This window comes from Lampris incognitus, chromosome 13 (genome assembly GCF_029633865.1).
Source record: "Lampris incognitus isolate fLamInc1 chromosome 13, fLamInc1.hap2, whole genome shotgun sequence".
NCBI lineage: Eukaryota > Metazoa > Chordata > Actinopteri > Lampriformes > Lampridae > Lampris > Lampris incognitus.
The window spans coordinates 17,741,530-17,757,229 of record NC_079223.1 but is presented as its reverse complement, the minus strand read 5'-3'; the positions used below and the strand labels follow the sequence as shown (position 1 = coordinate 17,757,229).

At 47.0% G+C, this 15,700-nt stretch overlaps 1 protein-coding gene across 1 annotated transcript in view; it reads right to left on the bottom strand.

Annotated features, from left to right (window-relative positions):
- Positions 1-1,985, bottom strand: part of LOC130122794 (serine protease HTRA1A-like) — a 45,550-nt gene extending 43,565 nt beyond the window's left edge. The window contains exon 1 of the mRNA XM_056291818.1: positions 1,422-1,985. Within this exon, the coding sequence (XP_056147793.1) occupies positions 1,422-1,881 (460 nt within the window). The 5' untranslated portion in view covers positions 1,882-1,985. The remainder of the gene's footprint in view (positions 1-1,421) is intronic.
- Between the last annotated feature and the right edge of the window lie 13,715 nt (positions 1,986-15,700).

Below are 15,700 nucleotides of genomic sequence, written 5' to 3'. Positions count from 1 at the left end.
GGTGGATGGGAGGCATTTAAACTGATCATGCCGCCTGTGTTACCCTAGACACTAAAACAGAGACAGTTCTATAGACGGTATTGTTTACCAACACATTGGACTGAGCCAATCTCATATCGCCCATCTGAGTCATTCCTTGCCCTGCAGAGCTGAAGGTGATCACTGGGCCTGCTGGAGAGTTTATGCCACTTGTCTTAAGGGGACACTTTTTAGACAAGTGTCATTGTGCTGCAGGAATCACGGGGCTTGTCACACTCAGTTATCCGCTTGGGCAAGACTTAATCAGCAATGACGCTTGTATGCCTGAGAAATCTGAGGATGAAAATTGCCCCATCGCTCTCTGTCGGGAACTGCGCTTCTTTTCTTTTTTTTTTGGCCCCGTTGTTTTCATGTGGTCGGGAAACTTTTCAAAAGACATTTGGGCTACTTACTTCGCATCACCTCCGCTGAGTTCTAATGTAGCTGTTGTTAAAAATGTTTTTTTTTAATAGTGAGAGATTTAATGGTGCCAGAACTATGACTGCTGACTGTGATTCATGAGAGATGTGGTTCCCATGTGTCCATAATGCAACAGGAAGAGAGAGAGACAGACTGAAAGCAACAGGCAGACAAACAGTGAGTGAGTGAGTGAGTGAGTGAGTGTGAGAGAGAGAGAGAGAGAGAGAGAGAGAGAGAGAGAGAGAGAGAGAGAGAGAGAGAGAGAGGAAAGAACAGCGGCGAAATAGACGAGACAACTCTGACTCAGTGAATTTCCAAGAGACAAACAAGCACACGTACGCACCAATCCCGTGCATGAAATAATCTTGCTTATAATAACCTGCATTCAGGGCCGGGCTGTGCAACTCTATCAAAACTAATAGGGGAGGCAGCATGGTCTGTGATCGGGACACATCCACACTCAAACACTCATTTTGCATAGGCCTATTGCAAGTCTATGTGTAATTCTACACTGCAATTGTAAACTAATTTATTTTCCCCCAAGAGAAATGTGTATATGGGACAGTTGGCTGTGCATGCCGGAGGTAAGCCATACAACCACACTGAGAATCAAAACTTCATTCAACCGAGCAAAACTGAAAAAGCATCGTTTATCCGGTTGAGTCTAGTTGTAAAGCATGAGACTCAGGGTCTTTGTTATTAGAGTCACATGGAGTGGGGTTGGTGGGGGGGGTTGTTGCCCCCCCGAATGCAGCTGTATAACATCTGTATACAGAGTCCAGGAGTCACGTTCAATAGCAGCGAGCAAGCGGCGTAAAGTAGCTTAAGTGGCAAAGACCATTACTTTTGATACAGAAGCCACCTGGAAACGGTGTGGATGAGCAGGCTACAAGTTGAGGATGAAGGATGCAAAAGGGAAAACGCGAGCAGGGCAAAAGCGAGAAGCGTCCCCCCCCCCCCCCCCCCAGCAAGCCTCCTCTTACCTTTCCCACAAGCCCCGCGCTGGATGAAGATGACCGGCGGCTGCTGGAGCCGCTGCGCCCGGTCGCTGACTCGCCGGAGCTCGCAGACGTTCCGGTAGGACACCCCGTCGCTGCCGCAGACCGGGTCGGTGGTTTTGCACACGCAAACGCCGCTCTTGCTTCTCCTCCGGACCGTCGCGGAGGAGCCCACCCCGCCGGACACGGAGCACTCCAGCCCCTCTCCGCACACCGGGTCCCCGAGTTTGCCGGCGCCGCCGCAGGCTTCGCCCTCGCCGGACGCGCAGACCGGACAGCAGCCGCAGGCGTCCAGGCTCCGTCCGGCGGGGCAGTCCGGCGGCAGCCTGGGGCACATGGCTTTATCGCACCGAGCGGGGCACCCGACGACGTACCTGTTATACGTCTGAGCACCGGCCGGCATGGACGCCAGGGACACGATTACGCACAGCAGTGACCAAAACATACTCCGGTCTGAAGTTAACACAGGTGGCTGAGAATAACAGTACCGACGACTACAAGTTAAATAGGAAGTATTCAAGCTTTTGCAGTATGGTGTGTGTGTGTGTATGTGTGTATGTGTGAGACAGAGAGAGAGAGAAGGAGTGAAAGAGAGCTCGGTAGTTTTCAAAACGGGGGGGGGGGGTGGATTCAGAAAGAGAAGGATGGATTAAAGGCTCCACCGCCGCTGCGCGCCATGACGCGATTTGGGCTTTTTCCTTTTTTTTTCTTTCCTTTTTTTTCTCCTTTTGCGTTGGGAAGCATTTTCAAAAGCAACTCCACATGGCTCTCCGGTGGCACACTTTTTCCCACACAACCACTACAAACTTTGGGATTAGTGTGTGTGTGTGTGTGTGTGTGTGTGTGCGTGTGTGTGTGCGTGCGCGTGCGTCCGTGCGCGTACCTTCTGAAAGAGCTGCGCTGTTCAGTATATTTTATTTTGGTGAGACGCTGGACGTGACTTGAACCTGAGCAAGGAAACATGAGAGGCCAACATGTGAAGAATAGTTTTATACCAAAATAAATAAATAAATAGATAGATAAATAAATAAATAGCAATACTAGAAGCAGAGGTGTATTTTGCATGGGCCTAAATGTACAGAACTCAGCAAAAAAAACAACAACTAAAGCCAGTCACTGCCTTTTTGGCCGTGTTGCAGACATTTGCAGAATTTCACCCACTTGAAAGCCCATTTGTCTTTTCTGGAAAATCAAAACAACACCATGGCAGCCGTGTGGGAAGGAATCCACCCGAACGTTTTAAGTAGGCCTATTTCTGGGGCATCCGTATTAAGTAAATCATTCTATATTTCCTTCGCTGTTTCACTTTAACTCGTTTGTTCATTTAGTGCCTCGTTAGTGGTCATTGTAAATCCTTTCTGCTACTCTGTATCTACGTGTATCCATGAAGAGGCATGTACTTTACCTGAGGTATCCCCATTTAGTTTTTGCAGTGTTTTTTCCTTCTTTTTCTAAGACTAGGGGTTGTTGTATATTGGCACCTATCCGACTTCTATGTGTTGGAGAAATTAATGAGATTATGAAGCCCTCTGGGTCTGACCCGTTTCAGTCCCACAAGCCTTAGGTTTAGGCAGCATACCAGCAGAGCTTGGGGTTTGGATGGAATACAGCAGTGACTGTAGTAAACAGCACAATTAATCCTAATTGACAATTTGCAAGAGGGCATCCTTTTCTTCGTTCATTATGCTCTCGTCGCATTCCTGTGGGTCTGAAACACTAATCCAGCACGCAAACATTTGATGAAAACATCCTAATTAAACCAGCTTGGCATATAAAACTACAGTAATTATAAACGAGTCACACTGCAATCAGAAACATTATGTTTCACCATTAATAACCAATTACCGCTTATTTGTGTTGCAGCCTGTTCTCAATTAAGAAACATTTTGTTTTGGGAGAGACATCTATCATTAAATTTAATCTTGCAAGAAAATTGTTTCCAGGTCAGTAAGGCCTACGCCCTACGTGGTCAACGGTAAAGGAGGAAACGCCAGTGATTTAATGGCGACTCTTGGTCAGTGACAGGTAGTGTATGGGCAAACAACACATCTCTGTTCGGGGTTAGATGTCTGTAGTGTGCCATAAAAGAGTCAGGGTGAACACAGGGCCAATGTATCAGACTCATAAAGTGCTCCGCTGCAGTGGGATTAATCATGGGCTCAGTGTTATGTTAATAGTGCTTGGTTGGCTGGATGGAGTAGACCACATCTCTAAGCTGAGTCTTTGGGAGTGAAGGGACCCGGGGCACTATAGGCCCCCTGAGGTGCATTGGCTAGCACACTCCCCTGTATCCAAGATGCAGTTTGAGAGGCGCATAAAAAGGATGCATGGGAGTCGTATACTTTTAAAGACTTTACTGCTTTGTGCTGGTTTTTGTGGAATTACACTGAAGCAGGTGTGTAGAATATAGACTTTTACCTGAAATTCCCCGTGTGACAAGACTGTTGCCAGTGGGAGGGTTCGGGATGGAGAGGCACATGTTAGGCGGTGAACACAGGCTTTTATTTACAGTGTCTCTATTTACAAAGTCTTTTACTTGCACGGGCCGGTGCACTCAGGTGCTACAGCCGTTTCTGCCTCGCTCTCTTACTCTCTGCTCCAGAGCGGCATCTGGCTTTCTTGTTCTCTTGTGTTGTTTCCACCCATGTTCACATTCATGTCCATTTTAGTCAGCCCAGGACCCAGCATCACCATGACACATAAAGCATTCATTCATTCATTCATCATCAGCCGCTTCTCCGGGGTCGGGTCGCAGTGGCAGCAAGCTAAGTGGGGCACTCCAGACGTCCCTCTCCCCAGCAACGCCCTCCAGCTCCTCCTGAGGGATCCCAAGGCGTTACCAGGCCAAATTGGACATGTAGTCCCTCCAGCGAGTTCTGGGTCTACCCTGGGGCCTCCTCCCTGTTGGCCATGCCTGGTAAACCTTCAAAGGAAGGCGCCCAGGAGGCATCCTAATCAGATGTCCGAACCACCTCAACTGGCTCCTTTCGATGCGAAGGAGCAGCGGCTGTGCTTGGAGCTCACTCCGGATGTCCGAGCTCCTCACCCCATCTCTAAAGCTGAGCCCAGACACCCTATGGAGAAAACCCATTTCAGCTGCTTGTATCCGCGATCTCACCCTTTCGGTCACTACCCAAAGCTGATGACCATAGGTGAGGGTTGGAACGAAGACTGACTGGTAAATTGAGAGCTTTGCCCTCTGGCTCAGCTCCCTCTTCACCACAACAGTCCGGTACAACGTCCGCATTACTGCTGATGCTGCACTGTTTGTTAATTGGGCAAACCTGAGGCTGATCACTAGTCATCCTCCCTTATGGTGTCTACTCTCCTGTGACCCATGCCCCCTCTCTCTCCGCTTCCAGCCAACGCTAAACCACACCCCACTACCAAATACCCCGCTGCCCAACTTAGGTCAGGGCAATATCTGGCCAACAGCCAGCCCCCCCCCCCAAGAGAGAGAGGAAATTGGCCACATCCATCTGCACCCCTGGCCTACGGACCACCTTGAACTTTAAAGGCTGTAAGGCCAGACACCAATGGGTGATCAGTGCGTTGACATCCTCGTGCAGAAGAGCCACTGGAGTGGGGCATGGTGAATGAGCACCCCAGGAGGTAGAAAGCGGAGTTCACTGACCATCCATCTGATGGCTAGAGACTCTCTATGGTGCTGTACTTCCTCTCTCTCTGCCAACTTACGATTGATGTACAGCACATGGCGATAAATTCCCTCCATCTCCTGGGACAAAACGGTACCTAGACCTCTGTCCAAGACAAAAGGGAGAGAAAAGTTAGGAGTGTGGCGCAGCGGCTCCCACAGAGGGCTTGTTTAACCCTCTCGAACACAACCTGACACTGCTCCGTCCCATGGACCGGATCTGAGGCAGCCTTTTGGGTGAGGTTGGTCAGATCAACTCTGCAAAAGCAGGGATGAAACACCTGTAGTAGCCGGCGAGTCCCACGAATGCCCTCACCTGCTTTTTTCTCTCATGCCTTTAGCTGGCTGCAATCACTGCCATCTTATCTACCTGGGGGCACACCAACCCACCACCTAAGGTACCCTAGATACAGGGGTTAAAGTGGGATTTGGTAAGTGGGGGATCTCTGTATTAGAGAGGTGGGCAAAAGTGCGGGAGTGATAGGTAGCTAGCTAACGTTAGGCTAGCTGACCACTGGTCCAGTAGTCCCGACGTTAGCATTGTTAGCTAATAATAGCTACCGGTAGCTAACGTTTGCTAGCTAGTTAGTTATTTGAATGAAAATATTGCATGGCCAGAGCTAAGGTTGGACAAACATAACTAGCTAGCTACCGGTAACGTTACCGGACGCTACCGATAGTTAGTTTGCCTAGCAGCATTCAAACAACTAGCCAGCAACGTTACCGGGTGGAAGATAGCTAGTTAGTGTAAACTACTAATAAGACACGTTAGTCCCTAGCTAACGGGTCTGACCCTTTAGCCGAGCGGTTAGTTATGTCGCCTTGTGGTGCAGTACACCCCGTATCGAATCCCGCACCGGGCAAGAAAATAACCGGTTACATTAGCTAGCTAGCTAACGTTACGTTCGCTAACGTTAGTTGCTTGAATGAAAACCACAGCAGAGCTAGACAAAACTATTGGAAATACACTGAAGATACTCACTCTTTATGCCCCCCAATCCAAGATAATAGTGCAGGTAGCAGGTTGACGCTCTCTCGAGTCTTGTCTGCCTGGTGCGGTGAACTGACCCTGACCCATGAGTGTGAAGCCAGTCTCTTTTGATGTCAAGTCTGGTGAAACCAGACAGCAGGCAGGTGCGGGTCACGTGAGGACGCGATATCATTCAAACTTTTAGAAAAAGTAAAGTAGTATAAAAATAGAAGAACGACTTTATTTGCGATTTATTTTGTAATGCTTGTGAATTGGCTGCATCATGTTTTTTGTTTTAAATTGTACTGTGAGAAAAAGGTTGAAATTACTCCTGTCTACAGAGTGCCGGATCTCAGCTCCGGTTGACTTGGGGGAGGAGGTGAAGTGCCGGTGTCGGGATCCGGGTAGCTCCGACCCACTTTAATCGCTGCCTAGATACCATACCTCCCGCTGCCTTCTTCGGGTTGGCCGTAAGCCCCGCCCACCACAAGGAGTCGAGCGGTGCTGCCACCTGCTGCATATGCTGCCCCCAAATGTTACTGTGGATGATAACATCATCCAAGTAGGCTGCAGCATATGCATCACGCGGCCGCAGCACTATGTCCATGAGGCGTTGAAACGTCGCTGGAGCCCCGACAGTCTGAACAGAAGTGTCATGAACTGGCACAAACTACTTGGCATATAGAAAGCCAACTTTTCCTTAGACTCTTGCGATAAGGGATTCTGCCAGTTGCCCTTGGTTAAATCCAGTGTCGTAAAAAAGCTAGAGGAGTCGAGCCATTCCAGGAGTTTTGTCGACTGGCAGCATTGGATAGACATCAAATTTTGACACATCGTTCACCTTGTGGTAGTCAACACATAATCTCTATTGACAGATTCTACTCACACACACACACACACACACACACACACACATATAACACAGATACAGGAAAAAAAGTTTTAATCCATTGCAGTACAGGCCTGAGTGCACGACGCACGAAACAGGCCTGTACTGCAATGCATTAAAACGTTTTTTCCTGTATCTGTCTTGATATTCCGCTCCTCATTAGTTGAGCACTTATAACACCATTGACGGTTTCGAAAAAAAACGATGTATATATATATATATATATATACCCTTCGGTGTTGGTCCGTGGACATCACTCCCAGCTGTTTCCAGCTCCTGCCTTTATGAGATCAATAACTTTTGTTTATTTTTTTACTATCTCCTCACTATATTCTGCCCTAACCTCTTCATTTGTTCTGATTTAGCTATTTTCTGTGCTTAGTTCACTTATCGCTAGATTCTCTAGTTTTCTTTTTCATACGACTCGTGTTTAGTAGACAGCTTCCGGTTCCTAGTGTGTTACTAGCTTTGAGCTTAGCCTAGCTTAGCAGTTAGCTCTATTATATTCGCAGTCAAAGCAGCCTCGTTAAAATTATGGTTTGTGTTGACTGTTCCATAGTTACAGATATATTGTCTCTATTAAGAGAGACGTGTCCGTGAGTTAGAGCAGCTGCTTTCGGCTAGGATTACGTTAGATGTGACGGGCACTCCAGATAGCCTTAGCCCCGGGCCTGACAGCAGGCCTGCTATTGTTAGCATTAGCTCAGCTTCGTCGGCAGATGTGGCGGAGTTTGTCTCTGTTTACCGGCGTGGGAAGGCTCGCAAGAGCAAGCCATCGGTCGTGTGGCCTGGTCTGCAGTCACTTCTCCCGACTGCAAACCGGTTTTTGCCACTCCCCAGCCCTGTTGGTAGTGCTACCGGCCATCGTGCTTCTCCCCCTCCTGTCGACAGAGTAAAGCAACGCACGCTAGTGATAGGAGAGTCCATTACCTGCAATATTAGGTTAGCTTCGTGTGATGTCTTGAGTTGATGCAGTTGGAGGACAGTAGGGGGAGCTAGAGGACAAGATAGAATGTAAGTGACTGTAAGAGGGGAGAAGGAGTGTGACGTGGGTTGTTCAAGTAAAGAAGCGTATGCTAACAGACGTGTGTCTTCGAGTGGTCCCTTAGCAACACAACACTTCGCCATCCTTGGTTCACTGTTTACCTGGGACCAGAGTCTCCGACATAGAGGCTAATCTTAGGGTGCTGGCATCACGGAGGGAGAATCAGGGAACCCAGGCACACAGCACCACGACTTTTAGCAACATTGTTATTCATATCAGCACCAATATTGCTAGGTTGAAGCAGAGATCACAAAAGCCAGCCTAGTCAGAACGCTTGAGTTTGTTAAAAAGATGTGTCAGCATCGATTAATTGTCTCTGGTTCCTTGCCTGTGAGGGGTAATGATGAGATGTACAGTAGGCTCACCTCAATGAACCGCTGGCTGGCTCGTTACTGTAATGAGCAGGGATTTGGCTTTGTTGATAACTGGTCTTTCTGGGGCCGCCCTTACCTGCTGAAAGCGGACGGCATTCACCCTACTAGGGATGGCACCACTCTTTTGTCTAGCAATATAGATAGCTGTTTATGTTTAGTTTGACATTAGGGACTTATCATTCAGCAGGTTGCAGGTGATTAGAGAGCCTACTAGGTTTAAATCTACTAGTGTGGATGCGGAGTCAAGTAGTTTAACATATTTCGTCAGGGAATTTCTCATAGTGTAGCTTATCAGACTGACAGATTGGTCTATAACACTGAGACCGTCTCCCTACCCTGCTGTGTTGCTCCCAAGCTCTCCTCTCCTAAATGTGTGAATCGCAATAATCTAATAATCATTCCTACCACTGGTGGTGGGGAAATGTGCAATGAAGTACCTAATAATCTACAGAACCAAATATCTAATGTTGTCAAAAATGTGACCACATATCATCCAAAGCGTTGGTCATTAAAACTGTCAACAAAGTGTCTAATTCAGATTAATATTTCACTTATTGGTAGCGCTAGCCTACTACTCATCACTTCAACAGGATGCGTAAATTTGGCTTCATAAATATCAAATCACTGTCTACCAAAGCCTTACTAATAAATGACCTTATTCTTGAACATAGTTTCAATATGATTGGGTTATGTGAAACATGGCTGAAACCAAATGTTTTCCCTCCCTTAAATGAAGCTTCCCCACCCAACTATACTTATGCCCATCTAGCTTGGGCAAATAAACAAGGTGGGGTGTTGCCTTAATATCTAAATCATTTTCAATCTGACTTCCAGACTTGAATCTAAATTCCAGTCTTTTGAGGCTCTTGTTCTTGGTTCATCTCCCTCAGTCATGAATAGACTTGGCTCAGTCCAAATGTGACACTCTATCGGCCTCCTGGCTGTTACTCACTATACTCACTACTTGAATTTGTCTCAGGTCTTGTTACTCAATCTGAGGAGATTCTAATTATTGGTGATTTCAATATTCATCTGAATAAGGCTGCTGATCCTCTAAGTAAAACCTTTCTGGTGCTAGTTGATACTTTTGGGTTCGTTCAGTTTGTTCAGGAGTTGACTCATTGCAGTGGTAACACCCTTGATTTGGTTTTATCTAAAGGGATAGCTGTTTCTGATCTGATTGTCTTGCCAACCACATCTGCTGTCAGATAATTTTCTTTTAATTTGAAGCATTATTGGCCTGTCCTGTTAATGTTGGCACAAATGTTAATTGCCATTCACCACATTGGTTCCTCCACTGTAGCTGCATTTGGCCAGCAGCTGCCTGAAAGTCTTGGCTCCTTTCACTATAGTGACTGACTCTGTTGAAAATTTCACTAGTGACTTAAATGTGGCCCTCTCCAATCTCATCGATTAAGTTGCACCTCTCACTTCCAGAGCTAGGTGACTAAAGAGGCTGACACCCTGGTATAATGATGAGACACGTGCTCTTAAGCGGGCCTGCAGGAGACTGGAACGTAAATAGCGAAAATTACAATTGGAAGTTTTTTACCTATCGTGGCATGAGTGTTTACTGAAATACAAGTGTGCTTTATCTGCTGCAAAAGCAGCTTATCTCTCTCAATCAATATTTATCCATCCATTATCCAAGCCACTTATCCCGATGGGGATCGTGGGGATGCTGGAGCCTATCCCAGCAGTCACTGGGCGGCAGGCGGGGAGACACCCTGGACAAGCCGCCAGTCCATCACAGGGCTGACACATGCACACCTAGGGGCAATTTAGTATGGCTGATTCACCTTAACTACATGTCATTGGACTGTGGGAGGAAACCGGAGCACCCAGAGGAAACCCATGCAGACACGGGGAGAACATGCAAACTCCACACAGAGGACGACCCGGGATGACCCCCAAGGCTACAACATATATTTTCTATGTATATATATATATATTTTTAACTATATATATATATATATATATATATATATATATATATATCGTTTTGGTTTTTTCCGGAAACCATCAATGGTGTAGATAAAGGTGCTCAATATTAAGATAGATGTAGGACAAAAACTTTAATACTCATCAGCAGGTGATGGTGCGTGACGCACTAAACAAGCTTGGACTGAAATGCATTAAAGTTTTTTTCCTACATCTATCTTAATACTAATAATTATATATATATATATATATATATATATATATATATATATATATATATATATATATATATATATATATATATATATATATATATATATATATATCATTGTAACCTGTACAATGATTGGTTTTCTTCTTCGAATCACATTTGAGTAGGTGTCGATTTCTACAAGAACATGCTTCGGTTGCATGTTGGCAACAGTCCATGTGGGGAGCCAAAGAGGCGGAACACACTGGCCGTAATGTCGTCTGGACCTAAAACACTTTAAAAAAAAGTAGCGATGTTTGTGAATTGTCTAGAGAAACGTTCAACTCGTTTCGACTGACGGACCAAGAACCCGGAACACCTGCCCCAACCCCATTGGAGGGCATTCCTTCCACCAGTGGCCCGGCTTCCCGCACCACCAGCACCCCAGGCCTGACGTTCGAGGTGCCCCTTGTGAGGCTGAAGCTGCGCCCTGTGGGAGAGGGAAGGGTTAGGGTCGGGACGCGGTGTAGGGGATATGTGCTGCTGTGTGAAGTGTGTGTGTAGGTGCCCCGGCCCTGTCTCCTCCGCGGGGCCGGGATGGGGCAGGCCGCCGGCACCGGCTTGTGGTCCTCGCTGCGTCGGTCTTGGGCTGGAAGGGCGAGGTAGTCCGACGCTATGGGGGCCCGCTTTGGCCAGGCCCTTGGGGGGGGGGGGCACTGGATCCAGTCGGCGGTCGCAAGGGGGAAGACAGACGATGAATTGCTCCAGTGCGACTTGGTGGAGGACGTCGTCGATGTCCTGCGGGCCTGGCAGCAGTCTCGCCGTGTCGGGGAGCTGCTGCGTGAGAATGAAGGGACGGCCAGCGTCCTCCAGGGCGAGTATCCTGAACCGGCGACGATGTCCCTCCAGCGAGACGACTCCCCTGATGGCATAGGAGACCCCCCTGGGAGGACGCCGGTAGGCGCGGCGGCTTGCGCCTCCCCGGTGAGCGAGGAAAGCGCTCAGAAACGCCCCCAGGTCGTCGGTGGTTGTCATTTTTGGGACGGTGATTTCGGGCCGATGGTGAGGTGGCCAGCCGGAGGTGAGTGCGGCAGCTCCCTCGGTAGAGCCCTGTCTTTGGCCTACTGTACTTGGGTCTAGTGGTGCGAGGGCTTGGCCCTCCTAGAGGTCTGCGACCTGGTGGAGGGTTCGCCCTAGCGATTCTTGCTGCTCCACACCAGCCATGCGGGCCACCACTGTGGCAAGATTGTTGCCAGTGGGGGGAGGGTTCAGGATGGAGAGGCGGACATAAGTTAGGCGGTGAAAACGGGCTTTTATTTTCAGTGTCTCTATTTACAGTCCTTTACTTCACGGTCTGGTGCACTTGGATGCTGGAGCCCCGCCCCTCCCTCTCTCTCTCTCTCGCTCTCTCTCTCTCTCTCTCTCTCTCTCTCTCTCTCTCTCTCTCTCTCTCTCTCTCTCTCTCTCTCTCTCTCTCTCACTGTGGTACGGTTTAATTTTGGCACACCTGAGGCTGATTGCATCTGTTCTCCGTCGGCCCACGCTCTCTCCGCTTCCAGCCGACGCGGAACCACACCCAAGTGTCACACCCCACGAGTGGCAAGAAATGTATTTTGAGCTGAATGACAGGAAAATTTTTAATTTCAGTGGCAATGTATTTTAGTACCTCGTGTGCAGAAGTTATAGCCATGCTGGTGTACCGCTGTTCATGCTGCGAAACAAATAGACTTAGATAATGCCACGCATATGCCGATGGGAGATAAGGGTCCTTGGCAAGCAACGGTGGGAAAATATGCACATGAAAACAACCGCATTTGTAAGAAACACCCATTATCACACCCAAACCAGTGTACAGAACAATAGTCAAGAGAACATTGAGGTCTTTGTGATCTCCCCGAGCAAGTCTGCAGATGTTGGCTGCATGTTGGTTCCCTGAGAGCTGGGTGTGAGGGCTTGAAGCCACACCATAGTCCCGCTCCCTCTGCTTAAGAACGATGAAGAACTGGGACATTGGCAAGAGTGCTGATAACCTCTGCACGTCACTGGTTGGACAGACAGATATTATTGATTTCTCTGCATTTTTTTCTTTTGTTCTTTGTAAATAGACTCAGCAAGTCATTCCCTTATTCTGCTGCTGATGACGTCACAAGAGCTCGCTGCCATGTTTCTCTAGACCACCATCGTTTCGCACAATGACACAAAACCATGCAAGCAATGCACATACGCAGACCAGTCATACGTCATATGGCTCTGGGTGCGTTTAGCTGAGTTTCGGCAAGGCATACATACATCGGTGTTGCTTTATGAGCAGAAAAATCAACCTTGCTATTTAAATCCTACTAAACTTGTCAACTCCGGATTCATAGTCATAGGAAATGCTGCATAAGCACTGATAAGAAATGACACGTCATGTCATGTCTTGTCACATGGCTGCATCGCAAATGTTCCCGACACAGCATGCATTTATCCAGTTTCACAGCAGAGGCAGGTTTCCAACGATGTGTATGTAATACAGTGTGCAGTAGTGCTTTGAGTCGCTTTGTGTGTGTGTGTGTTTTCACATTGGATGATCTTTCAGGTTCCACTCAATAGATCCTGGCTCTAATGCTCCTTTTTTTCGCTGGTAGGCCTGAATTTCACCACAAGAGGGCAGTATAAGCCTTGCTTAGTGGATGGGCAGCGCTCCCTGGAATAACGTGATAATCCATCCATCCATTATCCAAGAGATAATGGATGGATGGATGGATGGATGGATGGAGATAGAGAGACCCACCATCGGACAATTTAGTACGGCCGAGTCACCTGACCTGAAACCCGAGCCCCCGGAGGAAACCCACGGGGAGAGCGTGCGAACTCTACACAGAGGACGACCCCCAGGGTTGGACTACCCCGGGTAATACACCCGGGTATAACGTAATAATGAAACAGTAAATTCTGTTTCAATCTACATGTTTTTTTCTCATGACAGTGTCCTTCGAAAAAATAAACTTACTGAATCACAAAAAAAGAAGCAATCCCAGGCACATTTTCAACACCTTTATTTCTCTCAAGTCATCCACATAATAAATAATGACAATTCAAACCAATTACACAATACAGAAAATAAAACGGTGGGAACAGATTAGCTTTGTTGGGCTGAAATGAAGCAGGCACTTTTCTTTTCTTTTTTTTTATCAATGGCTGAACCGTATTAAGTAAGCAGGGCTACAGTGAGGGTCTACGATACTGAACTATGAAACGGCGTACGTACTACTGTGAAAACCCTCACACAACAAAGCTACAAAACACCTGGAAAACATCGAAAAGTATTCAAAAAACAGTTGACCAACAACAGATTGACCCAAACACAGCTCTGTCATCGCTATCTTAACACAACACAGACACACACACACACACACACACACACACACACTTGTTTTTTCCTCTTGCAACACACACAAAACATGGCTGCCATTATGAATAAGTCTGGATCCGAGTGTCCGTCTCTTGGGAAACAATAAAACGGTAGCAAGCAGTGGGGGGGGGGGGGGGTCTGTGATGTCATGTTAAAACCCATTTCTGTTAAACAAGCCCCCCCCCCCAAAAAAAAAAAAACTGCCCGGTAGTCCTGTAACCATGCACAGCCACAGTTACGTCATCCGTTCCAGATTTGACCAAGCTCCACAGAGCGCCCGGGGCGGGGGGTCAACGAAAGATGACACTACACCAACGTTTTGTTTGTAATCAATTCAAACAGGAAATTGTACTCGCGTACAAAGCCGCCGTTTCCTGTTCACGCGTATCGTTGTTGTGGATTTTGCCATGTTGTAGAACTTCGTGAGTACGAAATCCACCAGGGTCGGCCCTGGTACCCAGGAATCAGTCCAGATCTGCACCGCCGTGTTAAGTGTTGATGAAATGCAAGTCCTGGGACGACGGGCTTTTCCCCGGTTCGTATTGCTGTTGCGTTTCCCACAGCACCGTTTAGCTGGACATCTGAAGGCAGATAAACGGATCTGACATGTCACCGTACTTACTATATGCATAGAGAAGTAGAACGAACGAGAAATGACGTCAGTCAGTCAACAACGGTGAGAAACAACAACTGCAACCATTCAAGGGAACAAATACACCTCTACAATCAGAACGATGGACAAGGTCATCCATTACCCATCCACTCCACTTTCTAAGTTTTAGTTTGGCCTGGTTAAAAACTAAATTGGACAACAGCAAAAACAAACAATTATTGTTAAGCATTTGGCAATTAAATGATTAAAATCATCACAGACATTGGTACCGTTACTCATGGTTTGAATTACAGAGAGGTTCGGGGGGAGGGCTCAGACCCCCTTATTCCAACCAGAGCCCCCCCAAGATAAAGCTGAATGCAGAACTGGGGAGTTGGGGGGGGGGGCAACCTCAACATATAATTGAGAAAGATTTAAAAATGAAAGCTCAATACAGTGTATTGTTAAAACTATTGTGGATGATGCACAATCAAGAATTGTTTTGCCGATATCCAATCATTTCTATGGTCCTCTCTACGGAAGACAATTAGGGCCACATGAAACATTTACTGGAGTCCAGAGATTAAATTCTGAACTCTGGATTCAATCTCAGAACTCCAATAATTTTTTCACAAGGCCCTAACCTTCCTCTGTACATTTACGCTGATACTGATAATATTTTTCGTTTCACTGATGTTTGGTGCAGCTGCAGATTGCAAACATCTAAAAAAAAAACCAAACAAACAGTGGTTTATAATTTGTACCTGTCCTGATTTATTACTACACTGTTTTCCAGGTGTCTGGGTTCTCTGACAGAGATGAACACAAATTACTTCATCTTAAACAGAGAAAACATGCACCCATTCTTTTTGCATAACATTTCCAAACATCAGCGCATGTCGTTGCCATTGGCACGATAAACACATTATATCAGTGTGACAAATCAGGCATAATATCGATATCTGTCCAGATACAGATAACGTATTTTAAACCAATTATTGACCAATACCGAAAAGCTAACCAATATATCGCATAACCCTAACCATTGATCCTCTTCTCATTTTCTTCCCCAGGTCTCTCATTTGCCCACCTTTTGTCTAAATAGGCATCTGCATTGCATCGTGTCAGCATAGAGTAGGGAGGGAGGGAACCCTATGCACAAACATACTCAAAGGGGAAGAGAGAGTGGCAGAGGTGCATTGAGACAACATGAG